The sequence below is a fragment of the Panthera uncia genome (genome assembly GCF_023721935.1).
Source record: "Panthera uncia isolate 11264 chromosome B2 unlocalized genomic scaffold, Puncia_PCG_1.0 HiC_scaffold_24, whole genome shotgun sequence".
Classification (NCBI taxonomy): domain Eukaryota; kingdom Metazoa; phylum Chordata; class Mammalia; order Carnivora; family Felidae; genus Panthera; species Panthera uncia.
Window position 1 is genome coordinate 69,713,834 of NW_026057580.1, and position 25,398 is coordinate 69,739,231.

General features: G+C 44.7%; 1 protein-coding gene across 3 annotated transcripts in view; it reads right to left on the reverse strand.

The window, feature by feature from the left end:
- Positions 1-1,317: 1,317 nt before the first annotated feature.
- The window catches only part of TRAF3IP2 (TRAF3 interacting protein 2), a 44,753-nt gene continuing 20,672 nt past the window's right edge, over positions 1,318-25,398 (reverse strand). Inside the window, exons 3-9 of one of the 3 annotated variants that reach the window (XM_049654187.1) lie at positions 22,140-22,317; positions 15,596-15,774; positions 13,468-13,556; positions 9,223-9,291; positions 7,990-8,106; positions 4,540-4,614; positions 1,318-1,873 (exon numbers count right to left, since the gene is read on the reverse strand). In XM_049654187.1, coding sequence (XP_049510144.1) covers positions 1,727-1,873; positions 4,540-4,614; positions 7,990-8,106; positions 9,223-9,291; positions 13,468-13,556; positions 15,596-15,774; positions 22,140-22,317 — 854 coding nt within the window. In that variant the 3' untranslated portion in view covers positions 1,318-1,726. Of the gene's footprint in view, positions 1,874-4,539; positions 4,615-7,989; positions 8,107-8,999; positions 9,182-9,222; positions 9,292-13,467; positions 13,557-14,084; positions 15,528-15,595; positions 15,775-22,139; positions 22,318-25,398 lie in introns of those variants that run through there. The other 2 variants (XM_049654188.1, XM_049654189.1) reach the window with 2 other exon arrangements.

Consider the following 25,398-nt stretch of genomic DNA (forward strand, 5'->3'; position numbering starts at 1 on the left):
TCCAAAAAAGATTTAAAAAGAGAGAAAGACTTGAAGTTTGTGTTTGGGGTGTTTTCTTAGGCATTTTGAGTTAATCAAACAAGAGAGAGTTCAACCGGGTCTCAAATGCTACGGAGCTAAAGATGCTTGTGTTCGTCTTACAATGATTCCTTAAGGGATACTAGCTTTTATCTTTTCCCTATTTTTTTTTTTTTTCAACACAAAGACATTCACCTTACCACCCAGAAGACCTGTAGGTTACAACGTAAATGAAACTAGTGTTCTTTACAATTCATTAGCAAACTTGCTTATTTATAGTTGGTACATATTTGTCTTTTCTCTGTGGCGACATACCAAGGTTGAACTATCTCACAGCACAATTGAGCCTTGTTTAAGAGATTAGATAGATCGGTAACAGGAAGCAGTAGCACCCCCCCCCCCCCCCCCAAGAACCTTCATATTAGCTTACTACTTAGGCCATAATTAACGTAATACCACCTTGCTCAATAGTTTATGTAGATTATACACATATTTCATATACAGGTATGTTTGTGTGTTTTTTGGAATCAGATGAGCAAAGTGTACGTGTTTCTAAAATTATGCATGTGAGGGACTGGAGAGATTTAAAGAGAAGAGATTTTAAAAAGAAGAAAATGTCCTTGTTAAGAAAATGTAAATTTATCCTCTGGGAGATATAATTATGACAACTCAGTCATTCCTCAAAAGAGTATTTAGAACTTAGGTCCCAGACCTTCAACCATTTAGGGCCGTTAGAGGGTACATCTGTCCACGTGATTTTGTTTTGGGTAGGCTTCATCCCAGCACAGAGCCCAACGAGGGGCTTGCACTCATGACCCTGAGATCAAGACCTGAACTGAGATTAAAAGTGGGACACTTAAGTGCTTGAGCCACCCAGGCACCCCTGTCCATGTCAGTTTATAACAGAGTCCTCGGGGTTTCAGAAAAGTGAAAGGACTTGCCTAAGGTCACATGGCTAGTTAGTGATAGAAGCAAGACTAGAACACAAACCACCATTCCAGCCAAACTTCTACATCCACGGCCACTCCTGACCATAGAGGATATTCTTAGATATACACATATCACGGTGGTTGCACAAGTGGTTTTGTTAAAAAGTTCTACTGCAACAATAAAGCTTTCAAGATTATGTGAAAAGGGATTGTTCAACTATCTGGTTCTAATCCTTTAATACAGACTAGTCTGTTACATGTATCTAATATTATATCTAAGCAGCTTTACTAACATCACTGGAAGCAACTGCCCATCTCATCAGGAATTAATACACATCTATCTCCTTTGAGATAAGTAAAATACAGTCTTACAAAAGAGTAAACATTTTATTATCTGTACACGAATCAGGTTGGTCTGAGGACACAAGAACATCTGGCTAACTCATAAAAATAGCCCTAAGCGATGGGAGAGCGTTTGTGGTCCGTTCACATTTATTGCAACATCATTTATATGATCTACTCGCTAAGCAGTGAGAGGCCCAGAATGGACACATCAGACAGTTAGGAGCAACATGCCGTGGGTGTTAGCAGTAGGGAAGGCAGAGCAACATGGCCTCTGTCTGAAAGGAGGTCTCTGGAGGAAGAATGCTCTGCAGAACAGGTTTTCTGGGGTTGCGGGGAGCCCTCTGAGAGGGCCTGCAAACGAACAGCCTCTGCTAGAAGAGTGCTTGTAAGTACACACACACAGCATGGCCCTGGGGCTCTGGGGATGGTGGGGGTCACAAGGGTACCACCTGAAGGGTGGGCAGAGGCCCCCGGGGAGGGGCTATGTACTCTTCCTCTCTGAGCAGCCGCAGCAGGATGTTTTTTTTATTCTTGGGCCAGCTGTAGATGTGAGTGTTCTGAAGCCAGGTGGGCACATGCTCCTATGGGAGAGAGAATGACAGGAGTAAAGGCCATTAGAGAAAAACCTGGATTCCAGATCCCCGGCTCCGTTCCCAAACATCTACGGCTTTCCCTGCATGGGCGTTCCCTGCCGAACTATCCTGGGAGTTGTGCTGTTTTGCTTTTGGAAAGGGCTAGCATGTGAGCCTCTCCTGGCTCCGCGTACAAGCTGAATATCTCATTATGGAAACCACATGTGCGCGGCGTTTTCTGTCAGCCTCCCAGGCTACCTGCCCTTTGCATTTCAACGTGCTTTTCACCACCCTCACATAAAAGGGGTAGGACAGAGGTCACGCAGAGTGATGGGAATTCCTTCGTGGCTTCAGAAGAATGCCAAGGCTAGGGGCTTAATCTAATTCGTTTCAGCCACAGATCTGGCCTGCAGCAGCAGGAGCCCAGCAGATCTGTTAGCAGGCAAAAAGCACAAAGCGTGAGCCGGGGATCGTGAGGGTGTGCTTTCTGACTGCCCTCATGGAGTGGACATTCTGTCTGCCAGAACAGACAGACGACGAATCAGGAAAACGTATAGTGTGTTTGGTGGTGATACATGCCTCGGAGGAAAATGAAACAGAGAAAGGGACTAGAGAGTGCTGGGGCAGGGCTGAAAGGTTGCAGCTTTAAACAGAGCTTGCAGGAGGGGCACCTGGGTGGCTCAGTCGGTTGAGCGTCCGACTTCGGCTTAGGGCACGATCTCACAGTTTGTGGGTTTGAGCCCCGCATCAGGCTCTGTGCTGACAGCCTGGAGCCTGCTTCAGATTCTGTGTCTCCCTCCCTCTCTGTCCCTCCCCTGCTTATGCCCTGTCTCTCTCTCTGTCAAAAATAAATAAACATTAAAAAAAAAAATTTTTTTTTAAACAGAGTGTATAGGAAAGGTCTCACAGAGAAAATGAGCAAAGACCTAAAAGAGCAGAAGGGGCCAGCTTTGTGGATGTCTGGGTCCAGACAGTGCAGAGGCCCTGTGACAGGGGCGTGCCTGGCCTGTTCAAGGAGCAACAGGCCAGTGTGGCCAGAGAGGAGTGAGTGAAATAGAGTAGGAGAGGAAGTCTGGAAGTAGGGGGGCCCGTGTCCCATGGGGCCTTGTAGGCTTTTCTCTGAGGGGATGGGATCCCTTTGGGGACTGCCAGATACACCCAGAAGCAGCACGTGCTACATGTCAGGCATGGTGCTAGGTGTTGATGACACCCAAAGGAAAAGACACAGTTACTGTCTTGAGGAGTTCACAGTCTAATGTTGGAATGTAAATGAAGATGTTAAGAAACTATTTTCTAGGCAATAGTGTACCAAGGGGGCAGGAGGTGGGAGCACAGGCCACAAGGGACTGTCTGACAAAGTTTTAAAAACATTAATAAAACCAACTAAAAGTCGGTCTCCTTTTCCATCACCATATTCCCAACAGTGCATCCAACCCCAACCACATTGACTCAAGGCACTACGACTGAGAGAGCTCAAGAGTATTGGCAAAGGGGGCAAGAAGTCAGGAGAGGCTAGACAGATTGGGTGATATAAGGATAGGCAAGAGTTGACTACACAGACAAGTCAGGGAAGGGCATTGTAAGCAGGGGGAACAGAAAGTGCGCAGGCACAGAAACATGAAAAAACACGGCAGGTGTGAGGGCATGCTGAAATAGCCCAGTACGACCCGAGCATAGTCACTGTGCACACGGTCGGGAGAGGAGACCGAGCATGTGGGCACAGCCCTCTTCTCAGGGGCCTCATCTGTCACGCTAAGAAAGGTGGATATGATCCCGTGGTTGGTCGGAATCCACCACATGATTTCTAAGCTGGGGCGAGACAGGGGAGATCTACATTTGGGATGTTCCTCTTTGACGGCGGTGCAGACGATGGCTAGGGAGACCAGTCAGGAGATGCTGCAGCGGGGCTTTGAGAGCCTGGGCAAGGGATGGAAATGCATACCATCGCACAGGGTGTGAGCTTTGTAACTGGAGGCATCCCATTCGTATCAGCTGGACTCTCCCCCTCCTTCAGCACCTGAGTCTCAAGGCAGTCCTGACATTTAGGGATCCTCCAGGGTGCAGCTGGGCCTGGGCTCAGGGTGCTGTGCTCCAACTCTCAAGACATCCACCACACCTCTGTCTTCCCTTTGCCAAGCCTGGAACGTGGCTTCAGATGGTTTCTGTCCTCCCTCCCCTAACCTGCTGGCATGCTCTTCTGGGGCAAAAACCCACATACGAACCACAGCAAAGCTCACTTTGGCAACTGTGTAGATTTAATTCCTTTCATCTACAGGTTTGAGAGCTGAGCTATGTGCACCAAAAGACTTCTGTGGCTAGTCAGCAAAAAATGTACATATCTTGACTTTTATGTACAAGAGATAAGAAGTATCAGATGAACAGCCTCTTTTTCTCTCATGAGTTAAAACACAAACTACTTCTTTGTGTGTAATGGCTGTTTGAACAATTAGGGCAGCGATGGTCTATCAGATAACTCAGATAACGTCTTAAAACCTTCCTGATCCATGCAGCTGAGCTGAGCTGAGCGTGCTACGACCTGTGGATCTTTCTGGTAACACTGTTATCTCTAACGACTGATAAAGAGTTCACAAGCTTTTCCACTTAAAATCCCAGATAGCAGACAAAGCAAAGCTTGAATTGTTAAGGTTTGTTTGTGTGCTTATTTCTTTGTTTACCTTCTTAGCGTTTGGGAAGAGCACAGGGATGAATCTGAAATTCATGCTTCCTTGTTTTATGAACTCAATCTGCATCTGGAACAGAAGGAATGTGAAAGTTTGATTTCAGGAATGAGGAGGAGGAGTTAATGGCACCCACAATCATGCAAGGCCCACACAGCGTTTTTATTCTGATTTCGAGTGCCACACACTTCGCCTTTCAGGTGCCCCCCATGACACATGCATGCCATACACACGAATCATTTGTTGAAGGCCTGTTAAACATCACACTCAGTGCTCGACCTTGGGTTTCAAGGATTAGGATACCCTCCAGGGTGTGCTGAGCTGGCTAGTATTGGCTCACAAAAGCCAGTTGTATGCATCCATTCCTAATTCCTTGTTCAGTGATTTTACACTGGTAGCTTGAAATGGGCCCTAATGAGAGTATTTATACCATGGAAATGGGGAAATGCTACAAATCAGGATTTTTTTTTTTTTTTTTTTGAGAACCAGTTTACCGGAACACTACGGATACAATCCCTATCCTCCGAAAGTCAGCAGATTGGTGCGGAGGAAGAAGGGTAAATTGCCAACCACGGTGCAGTGTGAAAAGTTTAAACAAATTGCTGTGGAAGGCCAAAATGGGGGCCATCCATTCTGCATCAGTGATTTGAAGAGTTACAGGGGACGTGTCACTTAGATACTGGAAGACAAGAATAATTTGATCAGGCAGAGGAAGTGGGGGAGAGGGGAAGGACACTCCCAGCAGACGAAACAGCAAGAGCAAACCTTTGGAGGTATGAAAGAATTTTAGTGGGGTTGGGGCCAGCCAACAATGCTTTGTGGCTAGAGCACAGGATGGGCTAGGGAGGGGATGGGAGATGAGGCTGGGGAGGGGGGGGGGTCAACCGTGAGGAGCTCTGCCTGCCACAGAACACGTAGGTTCCCCACACGGTTCCAGTTTGCTCTGACACTGCTGTGGCCCCAAAAGACTCAGCTGCCAAGAACTGTATCAAAACCAGAATTTTCAAGATGAGCGGAGTTGGGAGTCTTCCCAATCCTGTGACCAGCACAAAGCTCTCAGTCAGTCATCTGATGACAAGGAGATGAGGAATTATGTGTCCCCAAGTATTTCATCTTCCAATTGATTTTTAAAACTGAGAAATCTTCATTGTGCAGGGGAATACAAACAGGACAGAGAAGTGACAGTGGTGACAGTTGGTTATTGAAGTCACCATAGAAACCCACAAACACAGTCTCACGCATGCGCACTCACACACACACACACCACACACAAATGCCCCACACGGTGTTTTCTCAGAACCGCTGTCTTTTAAAATCCAGAGGACCAAAAGTGTATTTTAAAATGACCCACGTACAGTGCAACTGGAAGCACCAATCATCAGGACAAACACGTGAAAGGAAGGGCACAGGGTTTCGAAGTTAAAAGTAAAGAAATGGATTTCACCTCTGACTTCCAGGACCCTGTCTCTAAAATTTTGCTTGTCTGCTAGGCTACCCAGCCTGCCGGCGGGCCAGACAGCAGCAGCGGATTATAGTTTTCTCTCGTATTTCCAGATACTGGCTTTTTGTGAAGTCACTGGCTCTATAATGCGGTTACTCCTGGGTACCTTTTCACTCCCTCTGTCCTAGAGGTTTCTGCTGCCTGGAGGGGACCTGGAGGTCAGCCAGCTGGGCAGGAAGGCACTTCTGTGTCAGGCCTCTTCAACTCCTTCAGTGATAAGGAAGGGCCCAAGACATCCATGTCCCCAGACACTGAGTTTGGAGACAATCTGGTTCATGGCTGGGCACAGTCAGACAAACTCTGAGGTTGAGCTGCGTTTTACTGCCTGGCGTGGCCACACACCAGCAGACCTTGACAGGTTTCCTCAGGAACTGGCAGGGACCTGGAGCCCTTCCCACACACCAGCTGTCAGCTCCCAGGACTGGCAGGTTCCTAGAGATGCAGACAGGACATTGAGTGCTTTGGGGCCAGCCAGACATGCAGCAGACAGCCAAGGGATGGCAGCACCCGCAGCCAGCCGTGACCCTTTTCTGGGCCCTGTCCAACCCCCGGGGGGCTGTCAGACTGGGAGAGGATGAACGGGGGGGGGGAGGCTTAGCTCCTGATTCCCTGGCCTTACTCTCTGACCTCACCACCTTGCCTTGGGTTGGTTCTGAATTCGCACAAGTGGTCGGCACTTGGTAGAAGAGGAGACAGATGGGGAACCCCCGCCCACTCTGCCTTTTTCCTGTGCTCCTGATCCCAGGACAGACCTAGTCTTAAGTCAGCTTCCGCTGAGGTAAAGCTGCATGTCCCTTGCCTGCCTGTGTCCTGCCTTGTGCTGCTTACTTATTCTGTCGGGGCCACTTCGGTGTCTTGCCTCATCATCCTGTCTTAGTCAGTGATCCTTTCTGCGCATTCCAGGTGCCTGTGGAATGTTACCGTTGAAATGGAGCTTACAAGTTCTAGTCCAGTGGATTTTGAGCCTCTTCAAATCTCAAAATCCTTGGTAAACAAGCCTGAGAAAAGCAAACCAGCTGTGGCTAAGTTGGGGTGGGAGGCCCAGAGCCGCCCTGACCCCCAGCACCTGCGAGAGTCCATCGGGGACATTTTGACCCGCAGGACATTTTGAAAGTCACAAGTCTAGTCCAGCGCCCTAGTCAAGCAGGGACCATCTCCACAGCATCTCTGTAATCCTGGAAAGCAGGGAGATTGCTAGCTCACAAAACGGCCAATTCCAAAGCTGGGTGGTATTTTCGGTCAGAATGTTTTGCCAGATGCTGAGCACGCCTAACTTCCTACAGATTTTTCCAGTTTGACCAAGTCCCATAGTTTAGGTGTGGCCATGGAGGGTTGCTCATCTATCATGAGCTAAGAACAGTCCCTTCCCTTGATGTGAGCATCGATATGTTCGTCACGAACGATTTCATTCGATCTTTACAACACTGTAAGTATTAGTGACCCATTTTATGATTAGGGACATGGAGGCGCAGAGAAGCTCAAGCTTCTCCCGCAGTCACACAACTATACATGAGGAAGCAGAATTTGAACCGGGTCTATCTGACACAACAGCACGGGTCCTTTTCACTATGCTACTCTGCCTCTCTGGTGAGGCAGGGGTCAGAATAGGACACAGATGCAGGAGCCCGCTCTCCGCACAGCCCTGTCCCCTGCCCTCTTGGGGCTTCACATTTGTTGGTAAACAACCAAGTCAGCAGAGCACTGTTTTCCAGAGCCTTGGACGCTCCAGAGCACATGTGAATCTCCCCTTGCTCCTGATAGGAACGGAGTCCCAGAGATGTGGTCACTTAAGACAGAGCCAGAACCAACACCCCCCGCTGCTGCCTGGGCTTCTTCACCCATCATCATGCCGCCTTCAGTTGGTTTCTAGTGAAGGACAGGCCTTCACAGAAGAAAGAGCCCCTCTCCGAGGGGCGGCGAGGTGCTGCGGTCCCCCCACCACTCACCATTCGATGAATGTACTTAGTATGTAAGCCATGCTCATCCTCGTCCAGCTGTGATTCAGCACCTTCCACATCCTGTTTGTATTTGGGGCTGATTGCTACAATTATCATCACTGTCTTCTGTTAATGAGAGAGAAAGCATGTTTATGGAAGTGTAAAGTGTGGTCCATTTGGGAAAGGCAGGCTGGAAACTGGCCAGCAGGACTGTAAGCGTCGTGACATGCTCCAGAGTGGAGGGCCTGGCTCATTCTCTGCCCAGGGTGAAAGGCACTGGCCTCCGCTCCAACAGGCTCCTGTCTCCCCTTCTCCCCTCTGTCTCCCTCCCAGCTCCCTTGAAATGCAGAGCAAATGGCTCTGTGAGGAGCTCTCCTAAATGGAGGCCGTTTTGCCCACCATTGTCCACAACCATCACTAATAAACGTCTAATGAAAGCCGGAATCGCTAAGTGACTATGCATCGTGGCAAAAAGGCTCCGGAACATCACCAGTGAAAAGCCCCCTCCCTCCGGCAGCTGGGTGTAAGCTGTCAGTTACTGCACTCTTGACTGCCCTGCGTGCCACGAGCGCTTACGAGTCAGCACAGCCAGGAGGAGCAGCCCCTTCAACACAAAGCAAACATCAGGCTGCAGACAAAAGGAAAAGCCACAAAACCCCAGCCTGCTGAGACTCTCTCCCCCACCGCTCTCTCCAAAAGAAGCAGCTGAAGCAGCCGACACAGACACACTGGCAGCAATCAATTTCTATCTTGTTAAAGCACAAAGTGTCCCAGTGGTCAGTATAGATTCTGTCAGTGGAAAACAAATCACAGGGCTCCGAGTGGGCGCCTGGATTGGGGAGGGGGGACGGTTGCTGCACAGGGAGCCTCCCGGGAAAGCTCTGGAGCCCAATCCTGCAAAACACTTGGGGTGGCCTCAGATTAAATTGAATTCTGTCACTCCCTCCCCACTCTCTGCCTTCATTTCCTCCTTTCCTATTCTGGTCAAAAAATTGTTTGCTCTGATTGTTATCAACCACCTGTGTCTGGTTTGACCGTTATTTCCTGCCTGTGCATGTCCAGAAGGGTGACCCCATCCTTCCTTTCCAGGTCTTTGCGCGGCTGCCAACAAGGGAGGCTTTGTTGGGACTTTCTCGGCTTTGGACTTGGTGGCTTTGCCAATTGCTCCTTTCATAAAATAGCCCCATAAGCACATTGTCTTTCTCACCAGCCAACGAGCTCAGAATTTTGGAATGTACTTACATCTCTAAGGTAGCGTTCCATCCACTTGATGATATCAATGCCTCGGATTCTATCCTCAAATATGTCAATCTACAAGAAAAAGACATGGGAGGTGGCTCTTAATGAGAAGCTTTCTCTAGATGCAGAGCAAGAGAAAACACGAGACTATATGCATTTAAGACTGAAAAAATTATGAGCACTTTTTGCAGAGAGCAGCATATAAGTCTAAAAGCCAAAATACAATTTTCTTAAAGTGTTCCCTATTTCAACATTAGTAGGCATTTAAGTATTTAATATCCGTAATTAGGATATAATGGTACACATCAAAATGTATCTTTGGCTACACAATAATTATGTTTTAAAAATCTGAGAGATATAGTAGACTACCAAGTTGCATATAAGCCAGCAAAAAAAAAAAAATTATAATATATCTATATATATATATCTATATATATATATCTGTAATATGAAAGGCAAACACGATATGATTCTGGAGCATTTTAATGGATGTGTGGTGTGCAAGTACGGAGATATAGTTCTGGTGCTTTACTTGCATTAGCCAGGTCATTATTATGGTATTATGTCCAGTTTCGATCTATACGTTTAAGAAGGATTGTATGAAACTTGGAGCAAATCCAAGGAACAGTCACAAAAACAATTACTGAGATGGTGGGAAAAGGTTTATGATGAAAGTCAAGAAGCAGAACCTCCTGGGCCTTGAAAAGATAGATATTAAATATCAAGTCTTTGAAGGAGTATTTGAAGGAGAGAAAAACCAGTTACTTTCTGTTTTTTCAGAAGACCAAATAAGAAGGCCTTTCTGGGGCTCAGGCTTTGCCCTGCAGCCAGAGAGTAATGTACATGTGTACAAGGTGCTCTTGTTTGGAAGAGGGATTATATACAAGAATGGGTGACTCGGGGAGAGTGTCCTTGAGGAGGAATTATTTGGTTCGGCCACACCGTTCTCAGATCAGTTGTCCTAAATGTCACTCCGCCATTTAAGTCCTAGCTGTTCAGTAAGCTCTCCATGCCATCCGTGACCCAGCCTTACCTCTTGTTTCATGTGCCCTGTCTACTTTATTCCCCTGCACCCCAATAGCATAGCCCAAGCCTCCCTGCTCTGTGACTCCTCCCCACTTGCTGACTTCCTCCTCCTCACCTCACCCGACTCAGCCCCGCTGTGACCAGTGGTGTTAGACACTTAACACGTCATTATAACATCCTTTCATTCACTGTATGACTCATTTATGTCTGCCTTATCTCTTCAACCTAGTTCTAATCTTCCTGTGGAACGAGAAAGTGCCTCGAGAACACCAAACTGTCAAACACATACAGTATATAATACAAGTTCAGAATATGTTTCTTTACCGATGGCACATTAAAAATAGAATGGCTTTCCTTTTGGTCTGGATGATTCCTGCTTTAAAATGTCTGATAGCCAATGACCACATGAGGTAATCTCGAGAAAGCTTGTAGCTCTCTGTGACTGTATCAGGAATTCATTTCTATTATATGAGACAGAAGCAATATAATGTTGGGGTTGAGAAGGAACGGACAGCTTGGCTCTACTCTTGGTTCTACTGTTGGCTTCTGCACTTCCTGCTTGCATAACTTTAAAACATTATGGAAACTCTCTAAGTCTTATTATCCTTATTTGTAATATGTGGTTACTAAACCTACTTCCAAGGATGGTTATGAGGATTAAAACAATTGGTTATGAAAAAGGTATATCATAATGCCAGGCTTGAAGTAAGTACTCAATGAATGGTACTTCATTGTTAACTGAGCACCTAAATTATTCCCTGCTACTGAGGTGGACTTTCTGGGAGGCACAATGTGCTTGATATCTCTCATTTGTCTCTCCAGGTCTCTAAAGTCCACAGCATCTGTCAGGCCAACTTTTCCACACAGCCACTGTTAAAGGCCACATTGTTTCCCCCAAAATTCACATGTTGAAGTCTTAACCTCCACTGACTCAATGTGACTATATTTGGAGATAGAGCCTTGAGAGAGGTGATTAAGGTAAAATGGGGTCATGTGGATGGGCTCTGATCTAATAGGACTGGTGTCCTTAGAAGAGATTAGGACACACAGAGGGAAGACCGGTGAAGACACAGGAAGAAGACGGCCACCTGCAAACCAAGGAAGAGGCCCGTAATGAAACCAGTCTTGCTGACACCTTTATCTTGGACATCCAGACTCCAGAACTGTGAGGAAATAAGTTTCTTTTGCTCAAGCGTGTGGTTCTTCATGGCAGCCCTAGCAACCCATACGGCCTCCCTCTTCAGGTTGCCATAGCCACTGTTCCCTTGCCTCTTTAGACTTAGGGGTGGTGGCAACTTCCTGCTGTTGCTGTAGGCCCAGGATATGCTCTGCTTCCTGAGGATTTCTTAAAATTTACCTAGAACTTTGAAAATAGTCCTTTTGGGGTGCCTGGGTGGCTCCGTCGGTTAAGCGTCCGACTTCGGCTCAGATCATGATCTCACAGTTCGTGAGTTCAAACCCCGCGTCGGGCTCTGGGCTGACGGCTCAGAGCCTAGAGCCTGCTTCACATTCTGTGTCTCTCTCTCTCTCTGCCCCTTCCCTGCTCATGCTGTGTCTCTCTCTGTCTCAAAAATAAATAAACATTTTTTAAAAAATTAAAAAAAAAAAAAAGAAAATCGTCCTTTCATTAAACTTTCCTTAAATTACCCATTAAGTGTTTTTCTCCAATAAGGGACTCTTGATGTATCAATATAGTAACTTAGCTGTCCAGGATGGGGCTCTGTGATTCTAATACAAGGCTTCATGGTGATACAAATTAAGGACAGATTTAAATTCCATCTAAGGCGTCCCTGACTGTTAAGTTCATAAAAACCTGTCCTCTTCTCCAAGGGCAATCAGTATGCTTTTTTGGAAATGACCAAAAGTAAGATCTTTTCTGCAAATGTTGGCCTTAGGACCTGTAATTTGATTTTACATCCTGGTTGCCACAGTGCTTTCTTTCTCTAGAAACGAGAAATTGAAATGTTGGCTTCTATACAGTCACTTAAGTTGGAATGTATAAATTGTATCCATTTTTAACCTTGTAGACGCTCCTATTAAAAAAAATTATAGAATAAAGAGAAATTCAATAAAAACTGTTAAATAACGCTAAGTAATGTTTAAAATTGACATTTAGTTGCCAAGTATTCTCTTATCCTTCCACATTCCTATTCATAGATATTTTCCTTAATTTTTCAGCACTCTCTAGAATTTACTATCACTCAATACCCAAAGGGGGCCTCTGGGAAGGAAGAGAAGTGAGCTCAGTGTTTTAGGAAAGCCAGTCCTTTGAGTCGCCTCCTGTGGTATTTTGTTTATCCTACAGAAGAACTTACATGACTTTAAGCTGTGCTGTTGGAAGGCACTGCAGGGAAACTTGAGGAGTGTGTGCTTCCTGAGATTTCTTGGGCCAAGGTCACAGTGAACTGCAGGGCTGGGTTGTCTACCTCCCCTAGAACTAGACGAGACCAGCTGAGAATCAGGCCATGTGTTCCCTGCCCAGAGGGGCTGTTGCTGCATCAAGATGTGGAAGGCAGCTGTGCACAGTGGGCCTTGACCTCAGACCTTACAGCCTAGTGCCCAACAGAAGGGCCTTGTACAATAAGCAGGTGGCCTGGTTAAGCCTGAGGCCTCCTGCATCACAGGAAACACAACCAAAGCAGGCTTGCTTGGTGAAAAAAAAAGAAAACGAAAAAAAGGGCAAAGGTAGAAAGTGCATTAAGAGCCTGGCATTTCCTTTGGGTTGGGGGCCAAGCTGCGTCTGTGGTCAGCGCTGACTACCACCGTTCCGGCTGTTCAGAGGTTCTCAGGGTCACTCCAAAAGCACACAAGAAGTAACTGCTGGAGACTCTGGAGAGTTTAAAATCTAGAAAATAATTACCTACATCTATAAGCGTTTAGCTCCTAATCACGTAGCTCAGATAATATAGTTTAAAACGTCAACAGCTATTTTGTTTTGCTTCTCATTGTACTTGCTTTATTATTTTTTTAAGTTTATTTCTGAGAGAGCGCAAGCGCATGCACACGCATGAGTGGGGTAGGGGCAGAGAGAGAGGGAGACACAGAATCTGAAGCAGGCTCCAGGCTCTGAGCTGTCTGCACAGAGCCTGACACGACGCTCGAACTCACGAACCATGAGATCATGTCCTGAGCCTAAGCTGGATGCTTAACTGACTGAGCCCCCCCCCCCCCCAGCTGCCCCTCATTGTACTCACAAGTCTTCTCTTTGGAGAAAATACTTACTGCAGTTTGGAAGCCATTTACCAACAAAAAGTTCACGAATTTCACCACCTCCGTGGCCGTGTCCATAGAATAGGTGATAAAGACTTTCCCTAAGAGAGAGTTTTCACATTTATTAGAAACTAGTCAAGTCATTCTATTCTGAACACTTGTAAATTGTATGCAATGTTTCTTGTCTTTTTAGACTTATAAAGTGAAACTTTATCTGGGGTTGGTCTGAGGGCTTATGCCTGCAGCTGTGTGCATCACTAGGCCCCAAGGGGCGGCAGGGGTCTGTCCGAGGGGCTGCAGACTGCCCAGTGTGCATGGGAAGAACAGTGCTGGCGGCCTGAGCCAAGCCAAGGAGGTCTGCTGAAAAACCACACGATGCATTAACAACATCTATCACCCAGAACCTGAGGGGCCTTAAGATCAGGCCACCTCCTGGTTTCTTAGAGACACTTGGCACTGTGCCTGAGGAATACACTCACAGCAGGCCAAGAAGCTGAACCTTGCTAAGGGGCCACCCAGCAGTGTCCTCTTTTGATCTCATGATGCTCTCTGCTCCCCAAGCTCTTGCTCAACAAAAGCAAGTGGGGGGAGAGGGAGCAGGTGGTTCCCTACCACCTCCTTCCCCTTACCACTCACTGCTGGGAGAAACGCCAGGAAATGAGGGTACACCAAAGCATGGATCGGGAATGTTAGTAGGAACTTCAGCAGCTTGAAGGACAGATTCCACCTCTGGGCATCCAGTGTCACTTATTCTCTGGCTCCTCCCTGGGTCAGCCTGGAGCAACAGATGGCATTGTGCCCACAGACCTGACCCAGTCAGGATGGCAAGCCAATGTTTTATCAGGCTAAAATCTTGGGGAAATTTCTGGGTAGCATGTTAATGTGATAGATGAATAATCTCTGTGTGCTGGCTTTTAGTCTGGAAGAGACAAGCTCAATATCAGGAAGTCCCTGGGGCAGGAGATGGAGAAGAAAGGAAAGTTGGAGAGAAAATATGAGTTTGTATGTATTCATCTATGCTTGGGCTCTGGACTTTTGAAACAAAGATCTCAAATAGAAGCGTGTACAATGCTCATACTGACTCATTTAAGCAGCCCAACATATCGATGGCCCTCAATGTATTCTTAACACCTGATATTCAACCAATTCCTAGGTAAGAATTTCCAGACTCCTTTATAGATTATGGTAAGATAAATATGATCTATAGATTGACATGAGGGTTGTATCCTATGCAGGACAGCATCCATTCTCCACAAGTGCTCAAGATTAAAATGTATAAGATTTTGAAAAGATTAAAAAAATTTTTTTGGATGATAAACAACAATGGATCCTTACCATAGATATCTTCCAGAGCCCTAAATGACTAATGAGCACAGATTCCCCCGATAAGAGTTAGCAAATGCAGAAGGCTTAATTTTCAAGTTTGGTTCAAAAAAGCACCCAGGTTTCTAAAGGGCTTATTAGAATTACCTGAACTTCTCTAGCAAGCACAACAGAATATAACAATTTCACAAGTAGTGGCTGTTTTCATAAGATTTCTGGAACTTACTGTCCTGACTGACCTTAATATGAGAACATTTTGGTGATATTTCAACATTTCTGGTTCTGGCTGCAAAATCTGGAAAGAGAATCATCACCTGACACTTAGTCGAATGTTTCTTTAAATAAAAGGCTTGGTTTGCATTGGTTGTAAAACAGTATGGAGAATGTGAGACCGCTTTTTCCAAACAAGATTGCTCATTCCTACAGGAAATGACCTCGTTCCTGATGGCTGTTGCTAATTTATGGTGAAACACTAGGTCCCTGGCCAATACCACATGGACATCCAATCAATTTACCCAGGGACAAGTCCACTCAAGAGCATCATTCAGAAGAGAGAAGCGTTGGAGTTATTTGTTGTTGGAGTATATGTTTAAGAAAATCTAATGGTAAGCATTTTGTGAGTTTTGCTGGTAGTGTCAGCATCACTAAAAACGATTCATATAAAATGCTGGTTACTTTTTAAAGCAAAAAGTAAGGAAGTGAAATTTATTTCACTCTGTGTATGAGGAATACCCAAGGTCAGGGATGAAAAATCAAGTACTCTCTAAGTAGAAGACCTGACAAAAAAGAAGGAAAAACAACATTGCAAACAACTTACGTAATTCTTCTGGCAAATTGCTTGTTTTCAGAGTTCCTCTGGCTGGAAGGTTACTAGGGGGTCTGGGGACAGCAGCTGGGGATGGAGCCTGGGGAGCTGGTGGTCTCAACTCTGCAGGACACTCCAAGGACTCCTCAGGAACTCCCGCTCGATTAGGTGGCTGATGATATAGTTGGTCCCTGGAAAAGAATACATTTATGGTAAAATTTTCATTTTTTTACAAAGGCAAACCTAGCAAGACAGAAAGCCTTTAAGAACTATGGGAATATACCAGTGAGCTATCTCTCTCCTCTCCCTCCATTTCTTTCCTGAGCCAGAGGGATGAGGGTTGCTCCATTGAATTTCAGTCAATAAGTAATTCGGCGGGCTGCCATTTGTAAGGACCTGTGCTAGGGGTCGAAAGAGGGAGCAAGACCTGTGTAGGAAGAACAAATATTGTTAAAATGTTGATACTACCCAAAGCAATCTACATATTCAATGCAATCCCTATCAAAATAACACCAGCATTCTTCACAGAGCTAGAACAAACAACCCTAAAATTTGTATGGAACCAGAAAAGACCCCAAATAGCCAAAGCAATCCTGAAAAAGAAAGCCAAAGCAGGAGGCATCACAATCCCGGACTTCAAGCTTCACTACAAAGCTGTAACCATCAAGACAGTATGGTACCGGCACAAGAACAGACACTCAGATCAATGGAATAGAATAGAGAACCCAGAAATGGACCCACAAACATATGGCCAACTAATCTTTGACAAAGCAGGAAAGAATATCCAGTGGAATAAAAACAGTCTCTTCAGTAAGTGGTGCTGGGAAAAGTGGACAGCGACATGCAGAAGAATGAACATGGACCACTTTCTTACACCATACACAAAAATAAACTCAAAATGGATGAAGGACCTCAATGTAAGACAGGAAGCCATCAAAATCCTCAAGGAGAAAGCAGGCAAAAACCTCTTTGATCTTGGCCACAGCAACTTCTTACTCAACACGTCTCCAGAGGTAAGGGAAACAAAAGCAAAAGTGAACTATTGGGACCTCATCAAAATAAAAAGCTTCTGCACAGTGAAGGAAACAATCAGCAAAACTAAAAGGCAACTGACAGAATGGGAGAAGATATTTGCAAATGACATATCAGATAAAGGGTTAGTATCTAAAATCTACAAAGAACTTATCAAACTCAACACCCAAAAAACAAATAATCCAGTGAAGAAATGGGCAAAAGACATGAATAGACACTTCTCTGAAGAAGACATCCAGATGGCCAACCAACACATGAAAAAATGCTCAACATCACTCATCATAAGGGAAATAAAAATCAAAACCACAATGAGATACCACCTCACACCTGTCAGAATGGCTAACATTAACAACTCAGGCAACAACAGATGCTGGCAAGGATGCAGAGAAAGAGGATCTCTTTTGCATTGTTGGTGGGAATGCAAACTGGTGCAGCCACTCTGGATAACAGGATGGAGCTTCCTCAAAAAATTAGAAATAGAACTACCCTATGACCCAGCAATTGCACTACTAGGTATTTATCCAAGGGATACAGGTGTGCTGTTTCAAAGGGACATATGCACCCCAATGTTTACAGCAGCGCTATCAACCATAGCCAAAGTATGGAAAAATCCCAAATGTTCATCGATGGATGAATGGATAAAGAAGATGTGGTATATATATGTGTATGTATATGCATATATATTATATATATATAGTATATGTGTGTATATATAATATATATATACAATATACATATTATATATATATAATATACTATATATATTATATATATATACACGTATATATATACATGTATATATATACATACACAATGGAGTATTAACAGCAATCAAAAAGAATGAAATCTTGCCATTTACAACTACGTGGATGGAACTGGAGGGTATTATGCTAAGTGAAATTAGTCAGTCAGAGAAAGACAAATATCATATAACTTCACTCATATGAGGACTTTAAGACACAAAAAAGATGAACATAAGGGAAGGGAAATAAAAATAATATAAAAACAGGGAGGGGTACAAAACAGAAGAGACTCTTAAATATGGAGAACAAACAGAGGGTTACTGGAGGGGTTGTAGGGGGGAGGGGATGAGCTAAACGGGTAAGGGGCATTAAGGAATCTACTCCTGAAATCATTGTTGCACTATATGCTAACTAATTTGGATGTAAATTAAAAAAAAAATTAAATTAAAAAAATAAAAGAATATGAACAGGAAAAAAAAAAAAAAGAAAAAGAAACAGAGAGAAGATTCGATGTCTCCATGCAAGGACTGTCTAACTGGGAAGATAAGTAGTATGTGCAAGGCAGACATGGTCTCCAAAGAAAGAAAGTAGTATAATGGTTGACATACAAGGTTGGTGTTATAGGCGTTCAGATAAAAAGACAGGATTTTTAACTCATGATAGAGAACATTTCATTATGTATCAAAAGGTAGAAGGCCGTGTAGGTTTAAGTATTTATGTTGTTAATATATGGATGAAAATCTGATTTTGAGGAGCTTTTAATGAAGTTTCTACCACATTGTTACATGTTATTATTAGTATTATTTTTGTTTTGGTCACCAGTATTCCCATGAACATTGTACTGAGAGGAACACACAGATGCACTCATGTGAGATCTGGAAAGCCAAAGGAAATATGCTTCTGCCACTTCTGTGATTTCTGTTGATAAGTGCTACCATCAGGTGCTGAGTTCCTGGGGAAGCACCCCAGTGTCCCATTACCAGCTCCCATGTCAAGGTGAGGGCAGAGGCATCCATTGTTGGCCAGTGCAGATCCAGCAGGCACAGAATGGACCCAATAATTGCAGCGCCGGTGGCTTCCTGATCCTGGACTGTACTATGGCAACATGGCCTTGAATGGAGGGTTCTCTGATGGCTTTCTGATCTTCTGCCTCTCCCACTGTGATGGAGGAAGCAGCTTTTTTGGCATCCTGTTCTTTGGTGCTGCTCTGGGGTCATTCCTGGAAGCCTGGCCTGAAGCTTGCCCTTCCAACCTCCAGCGATTCTGTAAGCACCCGATTCCCTGCATTAAATCCTTTCTGCTGAAAATAGCTATTTTCTATAACTGAATCCTGACCGATAGGGGGACTACACCTGCATCTGTAATGTTTTATTTCTTTAAAAAGGCTCTGGACTATGTATGGCAGTATGTTCACATTCAAAAAATCTAGGGAGTGGGAACGTGGATGTTTGTTGTTTGTTGTGTGCTTGAGATTGTTTTATATTCTAATATTTTTTAAGTTTATTTATTTATTTTGAGAGACAGAGCACGAGCGGGGGAGAGAGAGTATCGCAAGCAGGCTGCACAATGTCAGCATATAGCCCTACATGGGGCTCGATCCCATGAACTGTGAGGTCATGACCTTAGCCAATATCAAGAGTTGGCTGCTTAACAGACTGAGCCACACAGGTGCCCCTTTATATTCTGAATTTTAAAAATGGTTTTGATGACAAAATCCATGTGTATATGCCCAGTTTTTGTAGATTGTTGCATATGCTCATATTTTTACCCAAAAGAGTATTACAAAGTTTGAAATTCTTATGCAACAGGATTTAAAATAAAATTACACAGAATCTCAAGTATACTATATTTTTCCTTTTTTTTAAATTTTTTTTTCAACGTTTTTTATTTATTTTTGGGACAGAGAGAGACACAGCATGAACGGGGGAGGCAGAGAGAGAGGGAGACACAGAATCGGAAACAGGCTCCAGGCTCCGAGCCATCAGCCCAGAGCCTGACGCGGGGCTCGAACTCACAGACCGCGAGATCGTGACCTGGCTGAAGTCGGACGCTTAACCGACTGCGCCACCCAGGCGCCCCTTCCTTTTTTTTTAAATGTTTTATTTTATTTTTGAGAGAGAGACACAGTGTGAGTGGGGGAGGAGCAGAGTGAGAAGGAGACACAGAATCCAAAGCAGGATCCAGGCTCTGAGCTGTCAGCACAGAGACCATCACGGGGCTTGAACCCACGAGCCGTGAGACCACAACCCGAGCTGAAGTCGGCCACCCAACCAACTGAACCACCCAGGCGCCCCAAGTATACTTACTATATTTCTAAAGTGTGAATGTTTGAGGAACTTATTTTTATTTTATATTTTTATTAATGTATAGAAAAAAATCTCCATAAAATATGCTTTTATCTAATGAAGATCCAGTTCCACATCCTTTTTGCATGAATTCCCTTTATATCGAAAGCTGCTTGGTTGTTATAGAAGACAATTGCTCATTTGATAAAGACATGTTAAAGCTTTGATAATATTTTTGTAAATTTTTTTTAATGTTTATTTATTTTTGAGAGAAAGAGAGAGACAGAGAGAGAGCTTGAGCAGGGGAGGGACAGAGAGAGAGAGGGAGACACAGAATCCAAAGCAGGCTCCAGGCTCTGAGCTGTCTGCACAGAGCCTGACACGGGGCCCGAACTCATGAACCCTGAGGTCATGACCTGAGCCGAAGTCAGACACTTAGCCTACTGATTGGGAAGATAAGTAGTATGTGCAAGGCAGACATGGTCTCCAAAGAAAGAGGTGCCACAAAGCTTTGGTCATATTAAAAAACCTCCATATAAAAACAATATCATGGATTGAATGACAGAGGCAAGTTTCTGTGTCAAGGTTCCCTTTCAAATTTATCAGTAAGAGAAGAATTAGCTTCATTACCTGAATTTATTTTTCATTATCCTAAAATGATAAAATAAATCCAAGGAGACCATAGCAGGCTCAAATTGATGTTACAAAAGCAATTACTCAGTACTAGCTTTGCAATTCTTCTGTAAATCTAAAAATATTTCAAAATCAATGTTTTTTTAGAAAAAAATTACTATTGCCTCTCCTATCCAATGCCAGTGGACATGTGTCATAAAGTTGCTTAAATTTTGTCTGTTTTCTTGGAATTTCAGATATTTCTTCTGCAAGCATGCTTATCTGGTTGTACAGTCACATTTTAGTTAATTTCATTATTTAAACTCCATGCAATGTTTTAAAGTTTGTTATGTATGTATGTATACATGTATTTAAGTAATCTCTACACCCAACCTAGGCTTCCAACTAACAACCCTGAGATCAAGAGCCAAATGCTCCACTGACTGAGCCAGCCAGGCACCTCAAACTCCATGCAATTTTGTTTTTGAATAATAAGGGCTCTGTCTAGAAAGAAAATCTGAGAACATATGGGCTTTTGAATAAAGGTACAGGCATACACCTTATCTGCCATTATAAATGGAGTGGGCTTTTTTCCTTTTAATAAAGTTGCTGAACTAATTACAAACTTCTGCATTTCTGAAAAATCTGCTTTACAATGACCTTTGTGTCTCATTCTTAAAAGAGAATATAATTTTACTCTGAATGGTCTATAAAAATTGTGCTTGAGCAAGAGCAAACATTTCATCTACTCTTTTCAATTTTGTCTTAAATTAAGAAGCTCCATTTTTACAAATTCTTCCTCCTTATTTTAGATCTGTTAATTAAGAGAGGGGTGCCTGGGTGGCTCAGTTGTTTGAGTGTCCAACTCTCGATTTCAGCTCAGGTCATGGTCTCACAGTTTGTGAGATCAAGCCCTACGTTGGGCTCTGTGCTATTAGCACAGAATCCTAACCCTGCTTAGGATTCTCTCTCTCCCTTTTCTCTGTCCCTCCCTGGCTTGTGCTGTCTCTCAAAATAAATAAACTTAAAAAAGAACAAAGAGAGAGAAGAGGAAAACTTGAAGAAGAGTCAAAGGAGAACAATAAAGAGAGAAATGACTAAGACTTAGACAACTGAAGTCAAGAAATACCAGAAGCAGTTTTCTGGAAGAAGTATAGGAAAGACCTAATAATGGTGTTCCATATGTGTGGATGCTAATATAAAAAACAAAAACAAATTTTGTTTTTAAAAATTTCTCTTCAGAGCTAATCGAATTTAAAATTTCCAAGTAAGACTTGGGTTTAAACAGGTGTAGAAACTAGGGTAAAAAAACCAAATATCCTATTGGTAGAAGTCAGTCGTAGTAAAAAGAAAAATCTATTTCTGGGCTAAAAGGCCAGGTGATTTGACCATAGAAGGAGGGGATGTCACTTGGCATTTTAAGGGCCATTCCTTCGAAAGAATGTTGACTAGTTACCAGCGGCTTTATGTGTTGGAAAGAGATTCTTGTCAACCAGCTTCCATCTCCTCCTGACTCAAAGAGTCTATTCCCCTGTGTGGCTTGGTCACTAACCTGGGCAACAAGCCAACAGAGAGTTTTGATACATCTTGATTGCACTGGTGTCATTCTTTTTCTTTTTCACGTTAAACAATGTCTGGGGTGCCTGGGTGGCTCAGTTGGTTGAGGCCCTGACTCTTGATTTCGGTTCAGGTCATGATTCCAGGGTTGTGAGATCGAGTCCCGCTTCAGGGTCTGTGCTGACAACCCAGAGCCTGCCTGGGATTCTCTCTCCCTCTCTCTCTCTCTCTCTCTCTCTCTCTGCCCCTTTCTCACCCTCTCTCTCAAAATAAATACATAAAAATTAAAAAAAAAATGTCTGAAAGTTGGCCCTGTCATACTGATACCTTGGGAGCCCTGGGGAATGGTCTCTTTGTGCCGGTCTCTCGTCTTGGTCCCAGGGGCTGGGGTAGTTCAGGATGACCTTCTGCACAGGGTGTGGGCCTCGCCCGCTGGCTCCCGGGAGGGGCTGCCCGCGTGGCTGGAACACTTGATGGTAGGCTGCTTGAGGGTGGTCGAGGCCGCCTGCAGGTGAAGACAGCAAAGTGAACAGGGCAGAACGATTCTAACTCCTTCGTGTGAAAGTATAAGCTCACTGCCAATTTTTGTCTCAATACTGAGGGTTCCAGATGTCAGCTACCACCTCTGTAATGTCCGCCATGTTTCCGTACTATTTTTTATTTGATAGTTTTTGGTCAGTCATTTTTTTTCCCTTAATAAAAACATCTGTGAAATTATGAGTGTGGTGGTCTAATTGGAAAGCACGAAGCTCCACCCAGGCCCCTATTTTATTTATTTATTTAAAAAAAATTTTTTTTTTTAACTTTTTTTAAATTTATTTTTGAGACAGAGAGAGACAGAGCATGAATGGGGGAGGGGCAGAGAGAGAGGGAGACACAGAATCGGAAGCAGGCTCCAGGCTCTGAGCCATCAGCCCAGAGCCCGACGCGGGGCTCGAACTCACGGACCGCGAGATTGTGACCTGAGCTGAAGTCGGCCGCTTAACCGACTGAGCCCCCCAGGCGCCCCCCAGGCCCCTATTTTAATAAGATATTTAGGATAATCTAACCATGAGGATCGGCTCACACCACCATTCCTACCACAATTTCCCAGATTTCCAGAACACAAGACTAGGAGAAATGACCTCCCTGAAAGATAGAGAATTCCCCCAAGTGGACACAACACACACACACTCACACACACACATATACCATTCCCTCTTAAGGAAGAAGTAAATGAATGAAAACTTGGCTCATACCTCTGGGAAGTAGCTAACCAGTTGGCAATACCTCCTGACCTTTATTCTTCTCTTTTTGAAGCCTACATGTGCTTGGGACCATGGCAGTTAGATAAGGGCAGGCCTGGTGGCTCAGTCGGTTGAGTGTCTGACTTTGGCTCAGGTCATGATCTCATGATTCATGGGTTTGAGCCCCACATCGGGCTCACTGCTGTCAGTGCAGAGCCTGGAGCCCGCTTCAGATCCTCTCCCCACCCCCCGCCCCCTTTCTCTGTCTCTGTCTCTCTCTCAAAAATAAATAAACATTAGGAAAAAGAATTATAGAAAAGGGCAGACCTCAGGACACAGCCAGGGCTGGTGGTGACTTATGTGCATGTGTAACCCAAGAGAAAGTTGGTCCCAGCCAGCCCCAGGAGCAGCAGGGTTCCAAGGGAAGGAGGGCATCCTGCCTGACCAGGTGAAGGAAGAGAATTCAAGGCCAGAGGAAGGATGTGGAAAAAGCAGTAAGGATGAGAGGAAGCCTCTGAGGGAACTCTGAGCCCAGAGGGGCTCAAGAGTGGGAAATCTATGGAGCGCCCGGGTGGGTCAGTTGGTTAAGTGTCCAGCTTCGGCTCAGGTCATGATCTTGCGGTTCATGAGTTTGAGCCCCGCATCAGCCTCTGTGCTGATAGCTTGGAGCCTGGAGCTCGCTTTAGATTCTATGTCTCCCTTTCTCTCTGTTCCTCCCCTATTTGCGTGCGCACTCTCTGTCTCTCTCTCTCTCTCTCAAAAATAAATAAATTAAAAGAAATTTTAAAAAAAGAGTGGGGAATCTAAGCAGTAGGTGTGGGGGTGCATCTTAAGGGTGGGTCTAGCCTACAGAGGGATCGGAGAGGTCCAAGTGGATAACACAGCAAAATAAACTATCCCGTAACTGCCTAGTGATCTAAGCACTGCCATCTCTGCCCAAGAGGTTGGATGATCTGGCAGGCACAGCTAGTTAGAATAGGAAGGAACCTTGTTTTTCAAAACATTTTTTGATCCTTATTCTTTTTCTGATAATAATAATAATAATAATAATTAATAATAATAGTGATAATAAAAGCTTGCTTGCTGTGAGGTAGGATACATGAAGAAATGTAAAGCAAAATAAAGCCAGCAAGTGAGAAAGTCACCGATAAGGTAGGTTGGAACCAGAAAATGGGGGGTGAGGATATAGCAGAGAATTTTCTTCTTAGTTTGGTGGTCAGCAGCCATTGACGTTTTTAGGGGAGCATTCAAGGGAACGACAGCCTCAGATAGAGACAGAAAACAAATAATGTGCATGTTCACCGCCTCCAGGTCTCCACTGTCTGACTCAGGAAACTTGGCTGGGTGACCCTGGAAACGCATGCAAGCCAGTCTCTCAAGCATGGTCAGGTGCCCTGGGTTCAACCTATTGTCTGCTTTGACACAGGATGCCAGCCAGGCCCTTCCTGTCACCTCTCCAACCCAGGTTGACTCCTGGCCCTGACCCTGATGCTTGCCCTGCAATTGCTCAGGCCTGGTCTTGCTATTTAGGGGCAAGAGGAGGGATGAAAGAGTAGGTTGCTGGATCTATCCCAGCCCCCTGGCTGATAAAGGAGACCAGGACTTGGAGAGTACCTTCAAGAGTGGGGACACAGGACCACAGGACACGATATACCACACAGATTTTGCTTTTACAGCCTTCTCGGAGCAGGCAGATGTTTCAATGGGGTCCAGATGGCCAGGTTGCTACTGCTGCTCCTTTTCTGGAGCTAGAAAGGGGAGAAAGGGCCGCTGCCATCAGATCACCAGGCAGGGACCAGCCCTGCTTCTAGAGGAGTCTTGCATCAGTGGACCATTTACAAAAGCAGCTGCAGCGGCAACCCTCTGATCTCCCCTTGCGCTTAAAATCCTCCTTTGTGGTTGGATTCCTGGGCTTGACCTTGGCCCCTAGTATGCTCTCACAAGCTCACCAAGCCCCAGCTACCCTGGTCATCTTTTATCTTGAACACCCAAGCTTGTCCCCATCTCCGGGACCATGAGATAGTCATCCTCTCTGCCTAGCATATTATTGCACTATGTCTTTACAGACCAGCTTCTTGTCATTCCAGGCTCACTCAGATACCACCTTTTCAAAGAGGCCCACCCCCCCCCCCAGTTTCCTTATCCTACCCCCCCACCCCATTTTATTTTCTTCATGGTGTTTATCATATGTTTGAGTAGTCATGACTCTTGTCAACTTTTTGTCTGCCTTCCCTACTAGCATTTAAGCTCTGTGAAAACACAGACTGAGTCTGTTGGCCACCAGGTCTCCAAGCACAGTGCTGGCACACGGGGATGCTCAAAAAAAAAAAAATGGATGAATGAAGATTCAACAGTTCACA